This window comes from Pelophylax lessonae (assembly GCF_965119305.1).
Source record: "Pelophylax lessonae genome assembly, chromosome: 1".
NCBI classification, from domain to species: Eukaryota; Metazoa; Chordata; class Amphibia; order Anura; family Ranidae; genus Pelophylax; species Pelophylax lessonae.
Window position 1 is genome coordinate 166,612,289 of NC_138768.1, and position 15,842 is coordinate 166,628,130.

A 15,842-nucleotide genomic window follows, 5' to 3' on the forward strand; every position below is an offset into this window, starting at 1 on the left:
GGTACTCTTCCCCCTTAAGAGACTCCCCAATAATGTCATCTAGGGTAGCCCAAACCAGCGATCGCCTTGTAAGGGTAATTCAGTAAGATTTATTTAAATTTTATTATTATTTTTTTTTTTATTTTTTTTTTTTTTAGAAGTCTGGTTCGCAGACCAACACTTAAGTCACTACACACGCCTAAGCACCGCTGCCGAAACAGACCACTTAAAAATCAGGGAAGCCGCATTCAAAGAGGCATCGCAAAAGAATTGCAGCCCCTGGACCAGCTGGTCCGCAAACTCTGCAAAAGCAGGGGGAATCGGCTCACCCTCTAGGTCACGGCACAAAAGTTTAGCCCATTCATTTAGTGTTTGCGACATCAGGGCGATGGCCAGGACTGGCCTCAGCGCAGAACCAGCAATAGTAAACATACTGCGGGCCACAGACTGCCTTCCTGTCAGCAGGATATTCCTCTACCGGAATCATGGTTGCCTTGTTCAACCTGGAGACAGGGGGTTCCACCACTGGTGGGACAAGTCCACTTCTTGAGAAGTGGCTCTTCACAGGGATACCTCACATCAAAGCCTTTAGGAACCACAAAAGGGGGTTTTTGGATGCTCCAATTCCTTATAGACAAACTTGTCAAAATAGGAGGGATAAGGAAACACTTGCTGTGGGCAATAGCTTGTGGATGATAAAAGGGAACAGGCACCACCACCGCAGTCTCTGTTGCATCCTCTATTTTTAAAGTCTCCCACACAGATGTAATTAGTGCGTCAACCAGCGCCTTCTCATGCGCAGCTACAGATGTGGAGGAATCATCCTCCCTATCTGATCGCTCAGGGAGCATGGCTACAAACTCCTCAGGCTGGGCCACGTCCACGGTGGCAGAGTCAGATTCAGGATCTGACGAGACACGAGGCAGGAGAGAAGGCAGGGGGGCACTTTTTGCTAACCCACTGCCCAAAGGCCACCTCCACCTGGGAAAACAAAGACTCCAGGACCGCCATCGGTGCATCAATGGGTGGTTGGGACCCCCAGGGACCTCCTGCCTCTGAGAGGGGGTCAGGTGGGGAAACACGCTCATGAGACTCCATAAGTAAAAAGAGGGACCCACCACAAAAAGTGTCTAGCACTGCTTTGGGACACCCCCAACCACACCGATAGCACCACCGGCAAGCAGAGCACCCCACAACCTGCAGCAGAGAGAGGAAGGGACCCCACCAGACTAGCACCTGTCTTCACAAAATAGACTGTATCCACATGCAGCGTCCAAGGGAAAAGGAAAACCCAGGAATCAACACCAGGGGAAAAGGAGGAGTGCCCACAGCCAAAATCACCGCCCAGAGGCTCCACTGTCATGGCCGCCGCTCCACAAGGGCGCTGGACCAACCAAACATGGATGCCGCACATGGCATCCACAAGGCTCCCAGACTGCAGCACCAAACACGGCAAAATGGCCGCCGTACGCGGCATCTACAAGGCTCCCAGGAGGGATCTCTGTGGGGCTATGTCGAAGCCGACCTAGCACGGAGCTCTGGTCTGCGTGCACTCGCTGCCCAGACTGTGGGGACACCCATTGGTGTAGCCAGAATTATTTTCTGCCCAGTGTCCTACTCCTGTAAGGAGCAATATAATCCTATAACCTGGTTCTGAATAATGGGGAGCTGTGTCCATTAATGAATGAAAGAGAAATATAGGGTACTAAAGTTCGTCATTTTTTATGTGGCGTTCAAATTTAAAGGTCGACATGCTTGGTAACTATTTACTTATCGCAACATCATCTTTTATATTTTCCCCAAAAATGGGCAGTATATTAGTGTTTGTGTGTCCTCGAATAAACTTTAGTGCATTTTTAATTGAAATTTTGTGCTTGATAAATCGTTGCACAAATATGATGCAACATAAATTGGAACTACCGCCATTTTATTTCACAACATTTTGCTTTCAGAAAATATATGTAGTTAGGGGATTTTAACTAATTTTCAGACCTAAAATTAATTTAAACTTTTCTGGGGAAAAAAATAAAGGGTAGTGAAAGTGTTAAAAATGTTTCATTCCCGAATTTAGTCACTCACTGAAATAGACGGAAGACATGCCCTACATCCAGCAGCTATAGCATTTTCTCATTTATGTATCCCATATCTCCTTACCTTGCACTCCTTAAAAGGAATAGTTTTGGACTGATTTCTGCAAAAGTATTCATCAATGTGTGCCTGAAATTTTTTAGAAATAAGTGCTCCATCCTCCCAACTGCACTCTGAATACGGAAGACCTTGCCACTTGCAGAAATAATCAGGGTATCCAGCTGGAGATTTCTGATTTGAATGAGCTGCAAAATTACAGAAATTGAAAAACTAATGTTTTTACTCAATAAACAAAAATACAGCAAAACAAGTAGTTTTATTAAAGATTTAACTCCTTTTCCTCAGTATTTATACAAAATCTATTGTGACAGTATAGATGACAGATGTGCAATTAATATAGTTTACAGTGACCTGTTAAAAAAGTGAACATATATATTTTTTTCTTTATTACACACACTGTGTAACAATCATGCTGTCTAATCAGCACCTTGACATGCCACACCTGTGAGGTGCATGGATTCTCGGAAAATGAGAAGTGCTCACCAACACAGAATTAGACAAACTTGTGAACAATATTTGAGAGAAATAGGCCTTTCATGTACATAGAAAAAGTCTTATAACTCGGAGTTCAGCTCATGAATAATGGGGGCAAACACAAAAATGTTGCGTTAATTTTGTTATATATATATATATATATATATATATATATATATATATATATATATATATATATATATAGTTATTGGTGTTATTCCGACACCTTGTGCTAATTTCTTGAATTATCTGACAAATACTATTTCATTGGCAGCCTATCCTTCAAGTTTTCACTGACTTCAAGATGGTAAGCAGTTCTAAAATGGCTGAAACCCTCCGGCTGCAGGTTGTACAGATGAAGGCCAAAGGGATGACCCTTTCAGCCATAACAAGAGTAGTTTGTTGTTCCAGATCAGTGATTTCTAGAATACTGCATCTTTACAACTAGGGATGCACGGAAATGAAAATTCTGGCCCGAAACAAACCAAAAATTCAGGATGCCCTTGGCCGAAAACTGAATATATATCTATATCTCTATCTCTATCTCTATATATATATATATATATATATATATATATATATATATATATATATATATATATATATATATATATATATATATATATATATATATATATCTATCTATATCTAGTGACAGGAAGTCAGGTAAATCTGTGGGTGTGGTCACAGACGGGAGATACATTTCTGCCTTGGTTAGACAATTCACCAATTACTATCAGGTGTCGGCTGCAGGGGTAGCCAGAAAGGTCTCTCTCCCTCTATCGCCATCTCTAGCTATCCATCTCCAGCTATCTCTATATCTCCAGCTATCTCTATATCTCCAGCTATCTCTATATCTCCAGCTATCTCTATATCTCCAGCTATCTCTATATCTCCAGCTATCTCTATATCTCCAGCTATCTCTATATCTCCAGCTATCTCTATATCTCCAGCTATCTCTATATCTCCAGCTATCTCTATATCTCCAGCTATCTCTATATCTCCAGCTATCTCTATATCTCCATCTATATCCCTACACACACAGTATGCAAAAAATGTGCACAGACCTGAAAACTGCAACTCCACATGCATTCCTTCTAATGTAGAATACTTTGCGCTCACACTATACACACACAGTGGATGAAAATTCAACACACCACTATAAAAACGCCTAGTAACGCATGGACCGGTCCCTGCACCTTCCCGATCTGACAACTAGCGGGGATCCTTTCGGCTGTCAGCTTGTAGTGATCACGTCGTGATCGCTGTGGTAGTTCATGGAGTTTGTCAGAATGTATTGGCATACGAGGTATGAGCAAGACTATACACGGACAGATCTGCAATACAATGATTTACAGGCTCCTGCAACAAAAAATAATAAATGGACATTTTTTGGTGAAAAGGTGAATTTTATCCTTTAAGCTGCAAGATGATCAGGCGATGTTTAAAAAAGGGACAGTTCCTGAATTAACAAGCACCAAGGTCCATTGCTGCTGAGGAAAGACTCCAGGGAACGAGTAATACAAAAATTAGCCACAATAGCTTCTAGAAGTGCTTAGGACCTGGCTAAGTGACCAGATAGCCTCTAGAGCAGTGGTTCTTAACCTGGGTTCGATTGAACCCCAGGGGTTCGGTGGGTCAGTCTCGAGGGTTCGGCACACCCTCCGCTAGTACCACTTAGCTGTCAGGGACTATTTCTCCAGTTTCGGGCATGTCCTTCCGCTCCCGCTCCGCGCCGTCATCATGGAAATACATAACATCCAGTGGCTTAGCGTGGGGGGTGCAGGGGGGGCCGGCCGCAACGGCGCAACATCTGGGGGGGGGGGGGGGCGCATCCGTTCCGCAGTGTCATGTCACTCACTCTGTCATGATAGGCTGGCCGCCGCCACCCGCTGAGTCTGCTCGCACTCGCAGCTCTCTCTGCCCCTGGCTCACTCTCACTGCTGGCTGTGCAGCTCGGCTACCGGCCGAATCTGATCCAGCCGGAGCCGGCGTCGCCCACTGTGGAGTGGTAGGGGGGGGGAGGGGGGTCAGACAGGCCAGGCGTGCGGTGTGGAGAGGGACTAACCCGTGCGAACCACCAGGCTAGGCAGCCGCAGCAGCAGAAGAAGCCGGCAGGTGAGAGGCCAGAGAGCCAGTGGTGACAGTGGTGCTGCAGCCTGCAGGAGGGAAACCTAGCCTGTGATCGGGAGTCGGGACACAGGTGAAAAAAGGTAGGACTGGAGTAGTACTGGCTGTACTAGTCTAGTGACTGACTGTGTGAGAACACTGAGAAGACTATGTAAAGGGGATCTATTTTATGGGGAACCTGGCCTGCTGTAAGGGGGGAAGATCTAAATGGGGGACGGGACCTCACCTCACCCTTGCCTGCTGTAAGGGGGGATCTATATGGGGGACATGATCCCCCATATAGATCCCCCCTTACAGTAGGCCAGGGTGAGATCAGGTCCCCCATATAGATCCCCCCCTACAGCAGGCCAGGGTGAGATCAGGTCCCCCATATAGATCCCCCCCTACAGCAGGCCAGGGTGAGGTTAGGTCACTCCGGGGTCCCCCATATAGATCCCCCCCTACAGCAGGCCAGGGTCCAGACCTCACCTCACCCTGTCCTGCTGTAAGGGGGGAGATCTATATGGGGGACGGGACCTCACCTCACCCTGGCCTGCTGTAAGGGGGGATCTATATGGGGGACCTGGGATCTATATGGGGGACCTCACCCTGGCCTGCTGTAAGGGGGGGATCTATATGGGGGACCAGGTCCCCCATATAGATACCCCCTTACAGCAGGCCAGGGTGAGGTCCCGTCCCCCATATAGATCTCCCCCCTACAGCAGGGCAGGGTGAGGAGAGGTCCCCCATATAGATCCCCCTTACAGCAGGCCAGGGTGAGGAGAGGTCCCGTCCCCCATATAGATCTCCCCCTTACAGCAGGCCAGGGTGAGGTGAGGTCCGGGGTCCCCCATATAGATCCCCCTCACCCTGGCCTACTGTAAAGGGGGTGATCATATGGGGGACGGGACCTCACCTCACCCTGGCCTGCTGTAAGGGGGGATGCTGAACATAAAAACAAAGAAAAGGAACAGACTTTGTTGCGAAAATTAGATGAGAGTGGCACTTGCCAAGATAAAGCCGCGTATTTCTGAACTGGTCTCTGAAAGACAACAGCAGAAGTCACACTAATTTGCAGTAAATATTCATTATTATGTTTTTGTGTGAAAATCATGTTTTAATGGTTTTGTTCTTTGTTCTTAATGGTTTTGTTCATTTTGTGCACCTTTGTATAAATATATACCTATGTTTTGAATTTGAAAAAATCATATTTTTATTTTTCCAATTAAGAAGGGTTCGGTGAATGCGCATATGAAACTGGTGGGGTTCAGTACCTCCAACAAGGTTAAGAACCACTGCTCTAGAGTTCAACATAAAAATATACATTTATTAAACATATGAACTGTAAATTGAACATAATAGAAACAAAAATTAAATTGCTGTGGAATCCAGTTCTTCCAATTACATGTAAAAATGACTGGCGGCTGAGAAACAGCATACTTGAGAAAAGATGGAGATGTCTGGTGTATCCTTGGCTAGGGCAGACTCCAGTTTTGGTAGATACATGGGCTATCCCTGAAGGCTGGAATAGAAATGGGAGCTAGAGATGTGGACCATGGCACTGGAAGGGTGTACAACCCAGGGAGCCGGCGGTGAATAATCCAGGAGAAACCCACGTCTGTATGATGGCAAGTATGATGGCAACTAGCGATGACGTCAATCGCCGCGCCGGATGGGCAGAGCTGAAGCCGCTGGGAGGACGACGTCATGGAGAGCAAGTGTCCAATCGTGGTCCCGTCACTATGACATGTTTTTATTTGTATTTTTACCCCTTTAAAGATTTTAGTTGTTTTTAGTTGAACTGCACAGATAATAGGTCACATTAAAAAGTTAGAAAAAAAAATGTGCATTTTTACAGGGGTCTGTGTGTATTTTTTTATATCGTGTGTGCATATAGACGAGTAGTTTTACTTTTCTCCCACATCACGTGTGTATTTTTATGTTCATCAAAAACACCCCTCCTCAATTATGCCATTCATATATATTGCAAAAAAAAAAAACCCTTACCTATTATTCTCTCCACAATCTGATACTGTTTGTGAAGGTCATCAGTAAGTTCTTGTTGACAATTGTAATACTCAATATCTTCAGGTGATGCCGCTTTTAGCCTTTAGAATTACAAAGGAAAGAAACTTAGAACTAATTGGTTTAAAAGGGATGTCACCAAGGGGGAAGGCAAACTGCTGCAGATATGAAGTTCTGGCACTTTTAGTTGCCCGCACATAGTTGTCTTAGCCAAATCTCAGGCCGTTTACACAGTCAAAAATTTCACACTTTATGATAGCGCCAAAACTTGCCCATCTCTTTTGTGGTTTTCGGAAGGTTTGAGAGTCTGCTGGCTGCAAGTATGTGCAGGCACCCCTTCATGACTGTACTTTGCCTCTTCAGCAGTTTTCCCTCCAATGCATCTCAATGTATACACTGAAAACATTAGGTAAGGCTATTTTATTAACTTAAAAGTGGTTGTAAACCTGTACATATGCCCAGTATAGGAACCAGAATTAAGTGATATGTAGGAGGATTCGTTTCATCTTTGTATAAGTTGTAGCTGTGTATCTGCAGCTATTTCTTTTATAGATTGTTCTGGAAACAAAGATGAGACTTTTTTTTTCTTAGATCTAGGAGCAGGGGGCAGGGATTGGAAGTCTTCACAGAGCCAACAACTCAGTCTTAATTGGAGGGAATGGGGCACATCCCCTGCAACAGTAGGGGAATAAGCACAGTTAATGTGTGTCACAGGCTGCGTGCTGCAGCTCTCGCCCCGTCAACTTTTTAACTCTGCTGTCAGGAAAAACTACCAGAAGTGACTAGTGATTACAAAAGAACAAGGCAGCGGAGAGAAATGACACTCAGAACTTCGAAGAGACAAGTACATCATATAGAAGATGTGCTTTCTACATCTTTCATGTCTTATGGTTTACAACCACTAACTGAAAGCATGCTGAATCGGTTTTATTTACGACTAACCAAACTTGACTTATGTGTAACAGTTTATTAAAGGCAAAATATAAATGGCAGTTTATTAATTATTTTATTGTAATGACAAGCAAGTAGAATGAGTCTAATACTGCTATATTGTTCTGTGCCCCTATAATACATTACGAAAAACCTTGCACTAATCCTTACACACTTCAAGAGCAAACCAATTATCACTGTGGGACAGTGCAATGAGTGTATATTAAACACAATAATAATAATAATATAGAGTTAGAGTATGAATAAAAATTTAGGAATTTTTTAGGGCCAGTACCATTTCTTGGTTTCCTGCTCCTTTTTCTTGTAGTTCTCCATCTTTTTCATTCCTTTTACATTTTGCTGCTTTAGTGTTTCTTCAGTTTCCCACGTATTGTGAATATGAGACCATCCTTTCCATTTAATTAAATACTGGACTTCTCCAGGCTCTTTTGTCTTATCAAAACCAGTATTCGGATCACCATCCGCTTCTACTGCATAAATGGTTGTAGTACCGCCAGTAACTATGAAAAAGAAGATAAAGTTACACCACACTAATTGAAAACAATTGCAACACCTGATTTCTGTATTGCTGGCTTACCTAAAACGAAACTGACAAATACATTTGCAAAAGGAAGCTTGACAAATGTAGTGGAAGCACAAGAGAATAGCAGTATTTGTAATTTACATAATCAGGCATGGTTTCCTCTTCTTCACAGGTGTTAAAGGATAAGTTCACCTTTTGTAACATGTGACATTCATATTCTTTCTTATGTAACGTTACAAATTCAGCGACCCCCGAACCTCCCCAGCTAAACCCACAGCAGGAAAATCAGTCTGTATATGCAGTAAAGCATGCTTGTTATACCGACTGTGGAACCAAAGGGGTTAATCCTCTGTATTGTGTGAAATGGGATTTTTGTACTTACCGTAAAATCCATTTCTCTGAGTTCGACAGGCACAGTGATCCATAAATCATAGCTACTGGGTTATATTGCCACCTTCAGGAGTAGGACTAGGCAAAATAAAAAACACCTGGCTACCACCATGGGCTGTCCTAAGCTGGAATATAACCCCTCCTCCCCCCTCTAGGTAATCAGTTTACTAGCAAGCAGTATCATAAGTATCAGAACTCCACAGAGGGGTGGGTGCTGTGTCCGTCAATGAACTCGGAGAAATGGATTTTATGGTAAGCACAAAAATCCTATTTTCTCTTTTGTTCGACTGACACAGCGCTCCATAAATCATAACTATTGGTACATTCAAAAGCAGTGCCAAAAGGAAAATAACCCAAGGGATAAACATAAGAGCCCTTAATTAGGACACAGGAGCCCTGTCTGAAAAATAAAGGATAAAAAAAAAAAAAAAAACACACCCCCCAAAAAGATGGAACAGCCCCTCTTAAACAGCAGCCTGCAAAACTTTGCAGCCAAAAGCAGCATCCGCAGATGCCAAAGTATCTACCTTATAGAATTTTGTGAAGGTATGCACGGACAACCAAATGGCCATCTTGCAAACTTGCGATAATAAAGCCCTATGACGAAAGGCCTAAGAAGCACTCAGCGCCAGAGTAGCATGCGCTGTGACAGGGAAAGGTGGAACCTGACTTTGAATCGAATAGGCCTGAGTCACCGTCCGTCTGATCCCTCTGGAGATGGTAGCCGAAGAAGCAGCTAGCCCTTTTTTTTGGTCCGCCTATAACCACAAAAAGAGTCTGACCTCCGAAAAGAATCAGTAGCTGCCAGATACACCCGAATCACACGAACCACATCAAAGGAATGCAAAGCAAAATCCTTGGGATGAGTCCTCATTCAAATGGAAGTCAGACAACTTTGGGCAGGAATGATGGACAGGGACGAAGAACTACTTTATCCCTATGGACTACTAAATAGGGACTGCAAAAGGATAATGCTACCCTATTCAGATACCATGCGGGCCAAGGTAAATGCCACCAAGAATGTTACCTTTTAGGATAATGTAGGCAAGGGAATCACTCGAAAATTCTCAAATGGAGGTTTCTGAAGAACCAAAAGTACTAAATTTAAATCCCATGGTGGCAAAAGAGACCGTACTGGTGGAGCCACATGTCGATCCCCTTGAATGAAGATACGAACTGGCTAGGGGATGCTGAAAGAAGATTAAGAATGGAAAAGAGTAACCGCGCTATCGGAAATGAATTTGCTGCAACTTCAAGTGTGACCACACCCTTAAAATTATATAGATAAAACAAGTCGCGCTCAGTGATAAAGGACTAAAATAAATGTCCAAACACCTAGTGATAAATAAACCAAAATGCTAAACAAAATAAATGTCCATATTAGTCCATATATAAATTGGTGAAGTATATGAAGACAGTGACGTCAATCCAGACTCCCTTTGGTGGTACGCTTACCAGAACATAATGTGTCAAAAGCCAGGATCTGAATCAGAAATCCTATTGCCTTGTTAGCAGATATCCATGATTGGCCTCCCGGGAATTGAAAAATGTGAAATCAGAAGAAAAAAAGAGGAACGCCATAGCGTAAAATCCCACACACATATGGTAATGTATTGTGGCAATAAATCACTAGTGGATCAACACAAAAGTGAAAAATAAATATCTAAAAAAGGTATGAAAAAATTGTGAAAGGAATAAGTGATGAGTAGTGAATCTGCCACCAACATTAATGCTGCTTACCAGAATTAAAAAAACAGATGCGCAAATGTAGATCTAGGGATAGACCCAAACAAGGGAAGGCACTCAAGACGACTCCTTAACAAAGGGAATGGCAAGTGTAAATAAAAAATCCACCACCGATAGGTCAGTCCCTTACCAGACTATTTATATCACTCTCAGACCAATATCACTCCACCAGGCAAGCCGACACCAATATGAGCCCCTTGCCAGATTGAAAACTTGATATGCATAAGTAGATGGATATTAGGATCCTCACAGATGCGGAGCAGATGTGCCAGACTGCAATGTGTATATCACAAAGATCCTGGTGTTGGATATGTGGTAGGATCGCCACAGAAGCTCAAATTGCAGGCCCCAATAGATTAAAAACAAAGAGGAGAGAGCCGCCATAGCGTAAAAACGTACAAAATATTAAAAAAGGTAGTAAACTCACATGTATAGGGAAACAGGAGATCTTTAGAATAAGCCGCCGGCCAGACAGCTAAGCACATTCGCACTCGGACGCTTCTGGAAATTACGTCAGCACGCTGTGACCCAACGCCGTTTCGTCACAGATGACGTTTTCAAACCTCTCACGTTTTTTTCAACATTTTCACCTTTGAAAACGTCATCTGTGATGAAACTGAGTTAGGTCATGGCGTGCTGACGTCATTTCCGGAAGCGTCCGACGAGTGCGGATGTACTTAGCCGTCCGGGCCGGAGGCTTATTCTAACGATTCTCCTGCTTCCCTATACATGCGAGTTTACTACCTTTTTTAATAAATATTTTGTACGTTTTTACGCTATGGCGGCCCTCTCCTCTTTATGTTTTTAAACTATTGGGGCCTGCAATTTGAGCTTCTGTGGCGATCCTACCACATATCCAACACCAGGATCTTTGTGATATACACATTGCAGTCTGGCACATTTGCTCCGCATCTGTGAGGATCCTAATATCCATCTACTTATGCATATCAAGTTTTCAATCTGGTAAGGGGCTCATATTGGTGTCGGCTTTCCTGCTTGCCTGGTGGAGTGATATTGGTCTGAGAGTGATATAAATACAGTCTGGTAAGGGACTGACCTATCTGTGGTGGATTTTTTATTTACACTTGCCATTCCCTTTGGTAAGGAGTCTTCTTGAGTGCCTTCCCTGGTTTGGGTCTATCCCGAACCAGGGAAGGCAGGAAGGTCGCTCCCCCCCCCCCCCACGATACATTGGATGAGGTTATCCAGGGTAGCCCCAAACAGGCGATCGCCTAGAAAGGGCAGATCAATCAGAGCTTGGTCTTAAGCCACAGCATGTGCATAATCACCACAGCTGAAACAAAGTTTGGACAGCACAGGAGCTGTATCCAAAGCTACATCACAAATAAACTACAGCCCATGGACCAACTGGCCTGCTAAATCAACATAAGCAGCGGGGACCTGCTCACCCCCCAGGCCCTGGAACAAAAGCTTGGCCCATTCAGTTAGGGTCTGAGACATCAGGGCTGAGGCAAAGACTGGCCGCAATGCCAAACCAGGCATAGTAAACATGCTGCGTGCCACAGCCTCCACTTTCTTGTCAGCTGGGTCCTTAAAGGACAGGGGTTCCTCTACTGGTATCATGGTTGCTTTTTTTAACCTGGAAACAGGATGGTCCACCACTGCTGGACTAGTCCAATTTTTTTAAAAGCGACTCCTTAAAAGGATAACATACAGAAAAACGTTTGGGGACCACAAAGGGTCATTTTTTTTGTTCCCATTCCTTACAGAAAAACCTGTCAAAATAAGAGACATAAGGAAACACTTTTGGAGTACGACGCGACTTGTGCATACCAAAACGACACAGCCACGTCTGTGGCTACATCAGCTGCATCCTCCCTTTTTAAAGTCTCACGCACTGCAGTGATAAGTGCGTCTACCAGCGGTTTTTAATTTGCAGCTGCGACCATGGAGGAATCATCCTCACTAATCGGATGGATCAGGGGGGTAATATTAAGTCCCCCCCCCCTGGATGGGCTGTGTCCATGGCGGCATCAGGCTCAGAATCAGATGAGACAGCCTGAACAGGGGATGGTGGGGGACACTTCTTCCTGGGCCTTTGCCCACACGCCACTTCAACCAGGGACACGAAGGACTGCCGTCAGTGCAACCATGAGAAGCTGGAGTTCAGAGGGACCTGCCACCTCCATGAGGGGTCAGTGGGGGAGATGTGACCCTGAGGCTCCATAAGAAAGGAAGAACTTGCAGTACAAAAACGATCTTTTGGCACAACTAAAGGATCCCTCAAGGCTCAGGATACTGATCAGCAGAGAGATAGACAACAGGGACCTCCAAAGACTCACCCTACTGACCAGAGGAGCGCCGAGAATTCGAAATCAGCATCATCATGGAAGCTATCCCTGTACATATACCCTGGGCACACGAAGAGGAAACTGAGGAAGAAGAGGAGCTACGGCATTCCCACTAGGCTTCAGTTGTCTCCAGCATCTACCAGGCTAAGGGAAACCCCCCCCACCCCCCGTCATCATCAGGCCACACAAACATGGCTGCAAACCATAGACCAGCCAGACAAACGAAAATGACCGCCATCAGCTAGAAACACTGAAGTATGCTGCCAGGATCTTTCCTAAACCCTCTGCTACGCCCCCCCCCCCCCCGAAGGTAGGACACAAATTTAGGGGAGACTCCTCTGTGCACTTTGCGGTCTCTGCACCTGGAACTCCCCTGCACTATACCCACACTGCAAACAATATGCAAATGCATCTAGTGGTCTCCTACACTGGGACCACTCCAGACTACCAGGGCGGGACACACACTATCCCAGGACCCTTAAAGAGTGGGGATAGTGGGAGAGACCCCAGGGGTCTCTGCTGCATTCTCTGCCTTGGAATCCCCACCAGACTCTAGGTCCAGACAAGGGGGAAAGTGTGGGGGGGGGGGGGGGGGGAGCTCAGTGAGGGATTTAAAGAGGAAGTAAACCCTCCTCTGCAAGTTGTACCTATAGGTAAGCCTATGATAAGGCTTACCTATAGGTACTGTAAATATCTCCTAAACATGTACCGTTTAGGAGATAATTACCTTAAATGCGCAGCCAGTGACATCACTGGCGCATGCGCTCTGAAGGAACAGCCGCTGGTGCCGTTCCTTCAGAGCCCCGTGCCGTGACCATCGGCTCCCGTGCGCATCAGATGGCCAGATGCCGCAAACCCGGAAGAAGGGCAACAGAACATGTCACCCATGGGATAGGTGAGCGGTCGGCACTTCGGAGCTTCGTTTTAAGCTATTTCATAATGAGCTAGTATGCGATGCATACTAGCTCATTATGTGTTTTTCTTTCAGGTTTTTTTTTTTTTTTTTTTTTTTAAATTCGGAGGTTTACAACCTCTTTAAGGATGGGAGGAGGGAACCTGCAGGCAGGTCTGACCGTCCCTGGAGGTTGCCTGCATCCACCCCAAAGAAAACCACCAAAAGGGGAGACTGTACTTACCCTTCCATGGTGCGGGTAACGCTCCAAAGAGAACTCTTCACCACCGAAGTAGGGGAGTTATTGGCCAAGGGACCACTGCAACTCAGACCCAAGCCTGGTCGTATGCGACCCTACGAGACGTTTAACTCGTGGGCCATCCTCTGTCCATGAAGCTATGTCGCGGTCCATCGAGTGCATAGCTGCGGTCTGCACACGCTCGCTGGCTGGGCTGGGGGAACCACTGGATCTAGATTATCCAGCCCGTCGCCCAGCCTGGCAGTTGATTGTAGATCCCCCGAGAGAAAAAAAAAAAAAAGATGTAAGGAAGGAGAAAATTGCTAGGCCCGGAGATCCCAGCCGGGAGCCTAGGTCCTTATGCCTGACTAAGACAGATTAAAACTGATTACTTAGAGCAGAGAGGGGGTTATATACCAGCTGAGGACGGCCCATGGGCGTAGCCAGAGATTGTGCTCTTGGTGGAAATTCTAAATGAGTGCCACATCCCTAGATGCATAGAACAAAACAAGGGGGGTTCCCCTAGTGGTGGGACTTTATAGGCACTTCAAACGTAGAAACAAATCATAATAATATAAATGGAACTTTATTCAATATACATATAACAATGTTAAAAATAAGCAAGCAGTGTACAATATACATCACAAAATGCAAGAGATAACCACAGTGGACAGGAGGTAAGTACCCAATGCGTTTCGAAGTAACTGATTCAGATGTTTATTTACAATGCGATTTAAAATGAAATAGACTGTTTGTGATTGTATTTAATTATCAACAGAAAACCACCCAAGGCTACCCCTGAAGAAGTTGTTAGTCACTTCGAAACGCATTGGGTACTTACCTCCTGTCCACTGTGGTTATCTCTTGCATTTTGTGATGTATATTGTACACTGCTTGCTTATTTTTAACATTGTTATATGTATATTTATTGAATAAAGTTCCATTTATATTATTATGATTTGTTTCTATGTTTAAAGTGCCTATAAAGTCTCACCACTAGGGGAACCCCCGTTGTTTTGTTCCATGGGCGTAGCCAGGTGTTTTTTGTTCTGCCTAGTCCTACTCCTGGAGGCAAAATGACCCAGTAGTTATGATTTATGGAGCTCTGTGTCCGTCGATGAACGAAAGAAAAAGGCTGTTTGGTCCTGTTTCCTATGATCTTCCTCCTTCCACAATCTTTTTTTTTTTTGCTTGGGAAGAGTGCATGTGATCAGCACAGGGCCAATCAGCACTGTCCAAAGAAAGGGTCAAGGGTCCTGCAGCCTCACAGGACAATCGGGGGAGAATGAAAACTCCTCCTACAAGACACAAAACTGCTCTAACTGATGAGAAAAGATATTTAGGAGTTTATATTTACTAAAACTATTGCATTTCCATGCTGTGTACTGTGGGAGACCAGATATAGAGAATGCATGGTCATGGGTCTAGTAACACTAACATTAAAATATACATTTAAAAAAAAAAAAATACATTTAAAGTTAACAGCGGGCCTAAAAGGCTATGGAGAACCCCAAGTACTTAATAGCAGAAAAAGATTATAGGACCTTGGTACCTAAAATGTTATCAGTTGAAATAAGTATAGCCTTTTAATCAACTGGACACTGCAGGAGCATTACCAAGGGCCACAAAAAAGTCCGGGCAAAACGCAGTCCAAAAAAAACACCAGTTTTAGTCTATACTACAGCTCAGGAGCCCCAAAGTCGAAGCTTGACACTTTTTAGTGATACATAGTTCCTCCACAGTATAGATGTGCCATCAGAACATGCAGAAGGTAAAAAGGCAGTGGTGTTTTCAAGTGGAAATATACTTCCATCTGTTGCTTTTACCTATACGTAAGCCTTATAAAGTGTGATATCTCCTAAACGTGCACCATTTAGGAGAGATTTGGTGTACATTTAGCCGGTGACCTCACTGGCGCATGAGCTCTGAAGGAATGGCCACCTGTGCCATTTCTTCAGAGCCCTGTGGCATGAACAGCGATTCACTTACGCATGCGCGGGAGTGACTTAATCGCAGCTCTGGCCAGTCACAGAGCCGGAGTCTGCAAACCCAGAA

The 15,842-nt window shown here is 44.6% G+C and overlaps 1 protein-coding gene across 2 annotated transcripts in view; it reads right to left on the reverse strand.

Moving 5' to 3' along the window:
• Positions 1-15,842, reverse strand: part of CHD1 (chromodomain helicase DNA binding protein 1) — a 219,189-nt gene that overhangs the window by 175,739 nt on the left and 27,608 nt on the right. For both annotated transcript variants that reach the window (XM_082243068.1, XM_082243067.1), the window contains 3 exons: positions 7,961-8,186; positions 6,718-6,818; positions 2,134-2,312 (listed from right to left, as the gene is read on the reverse strand). In XM_082243068.1, the coding sequence (XP_082099194.1) occupies positions 2,134-2,312; positions 6,718-6,818; positions 7,961-8,186 (506 nt within the window). The remainder of the gene's footprint in view (positions 1-2,133; positions 2,313-6,717; positions 6,819-7,960; positions 8,187-15,842) is intronic.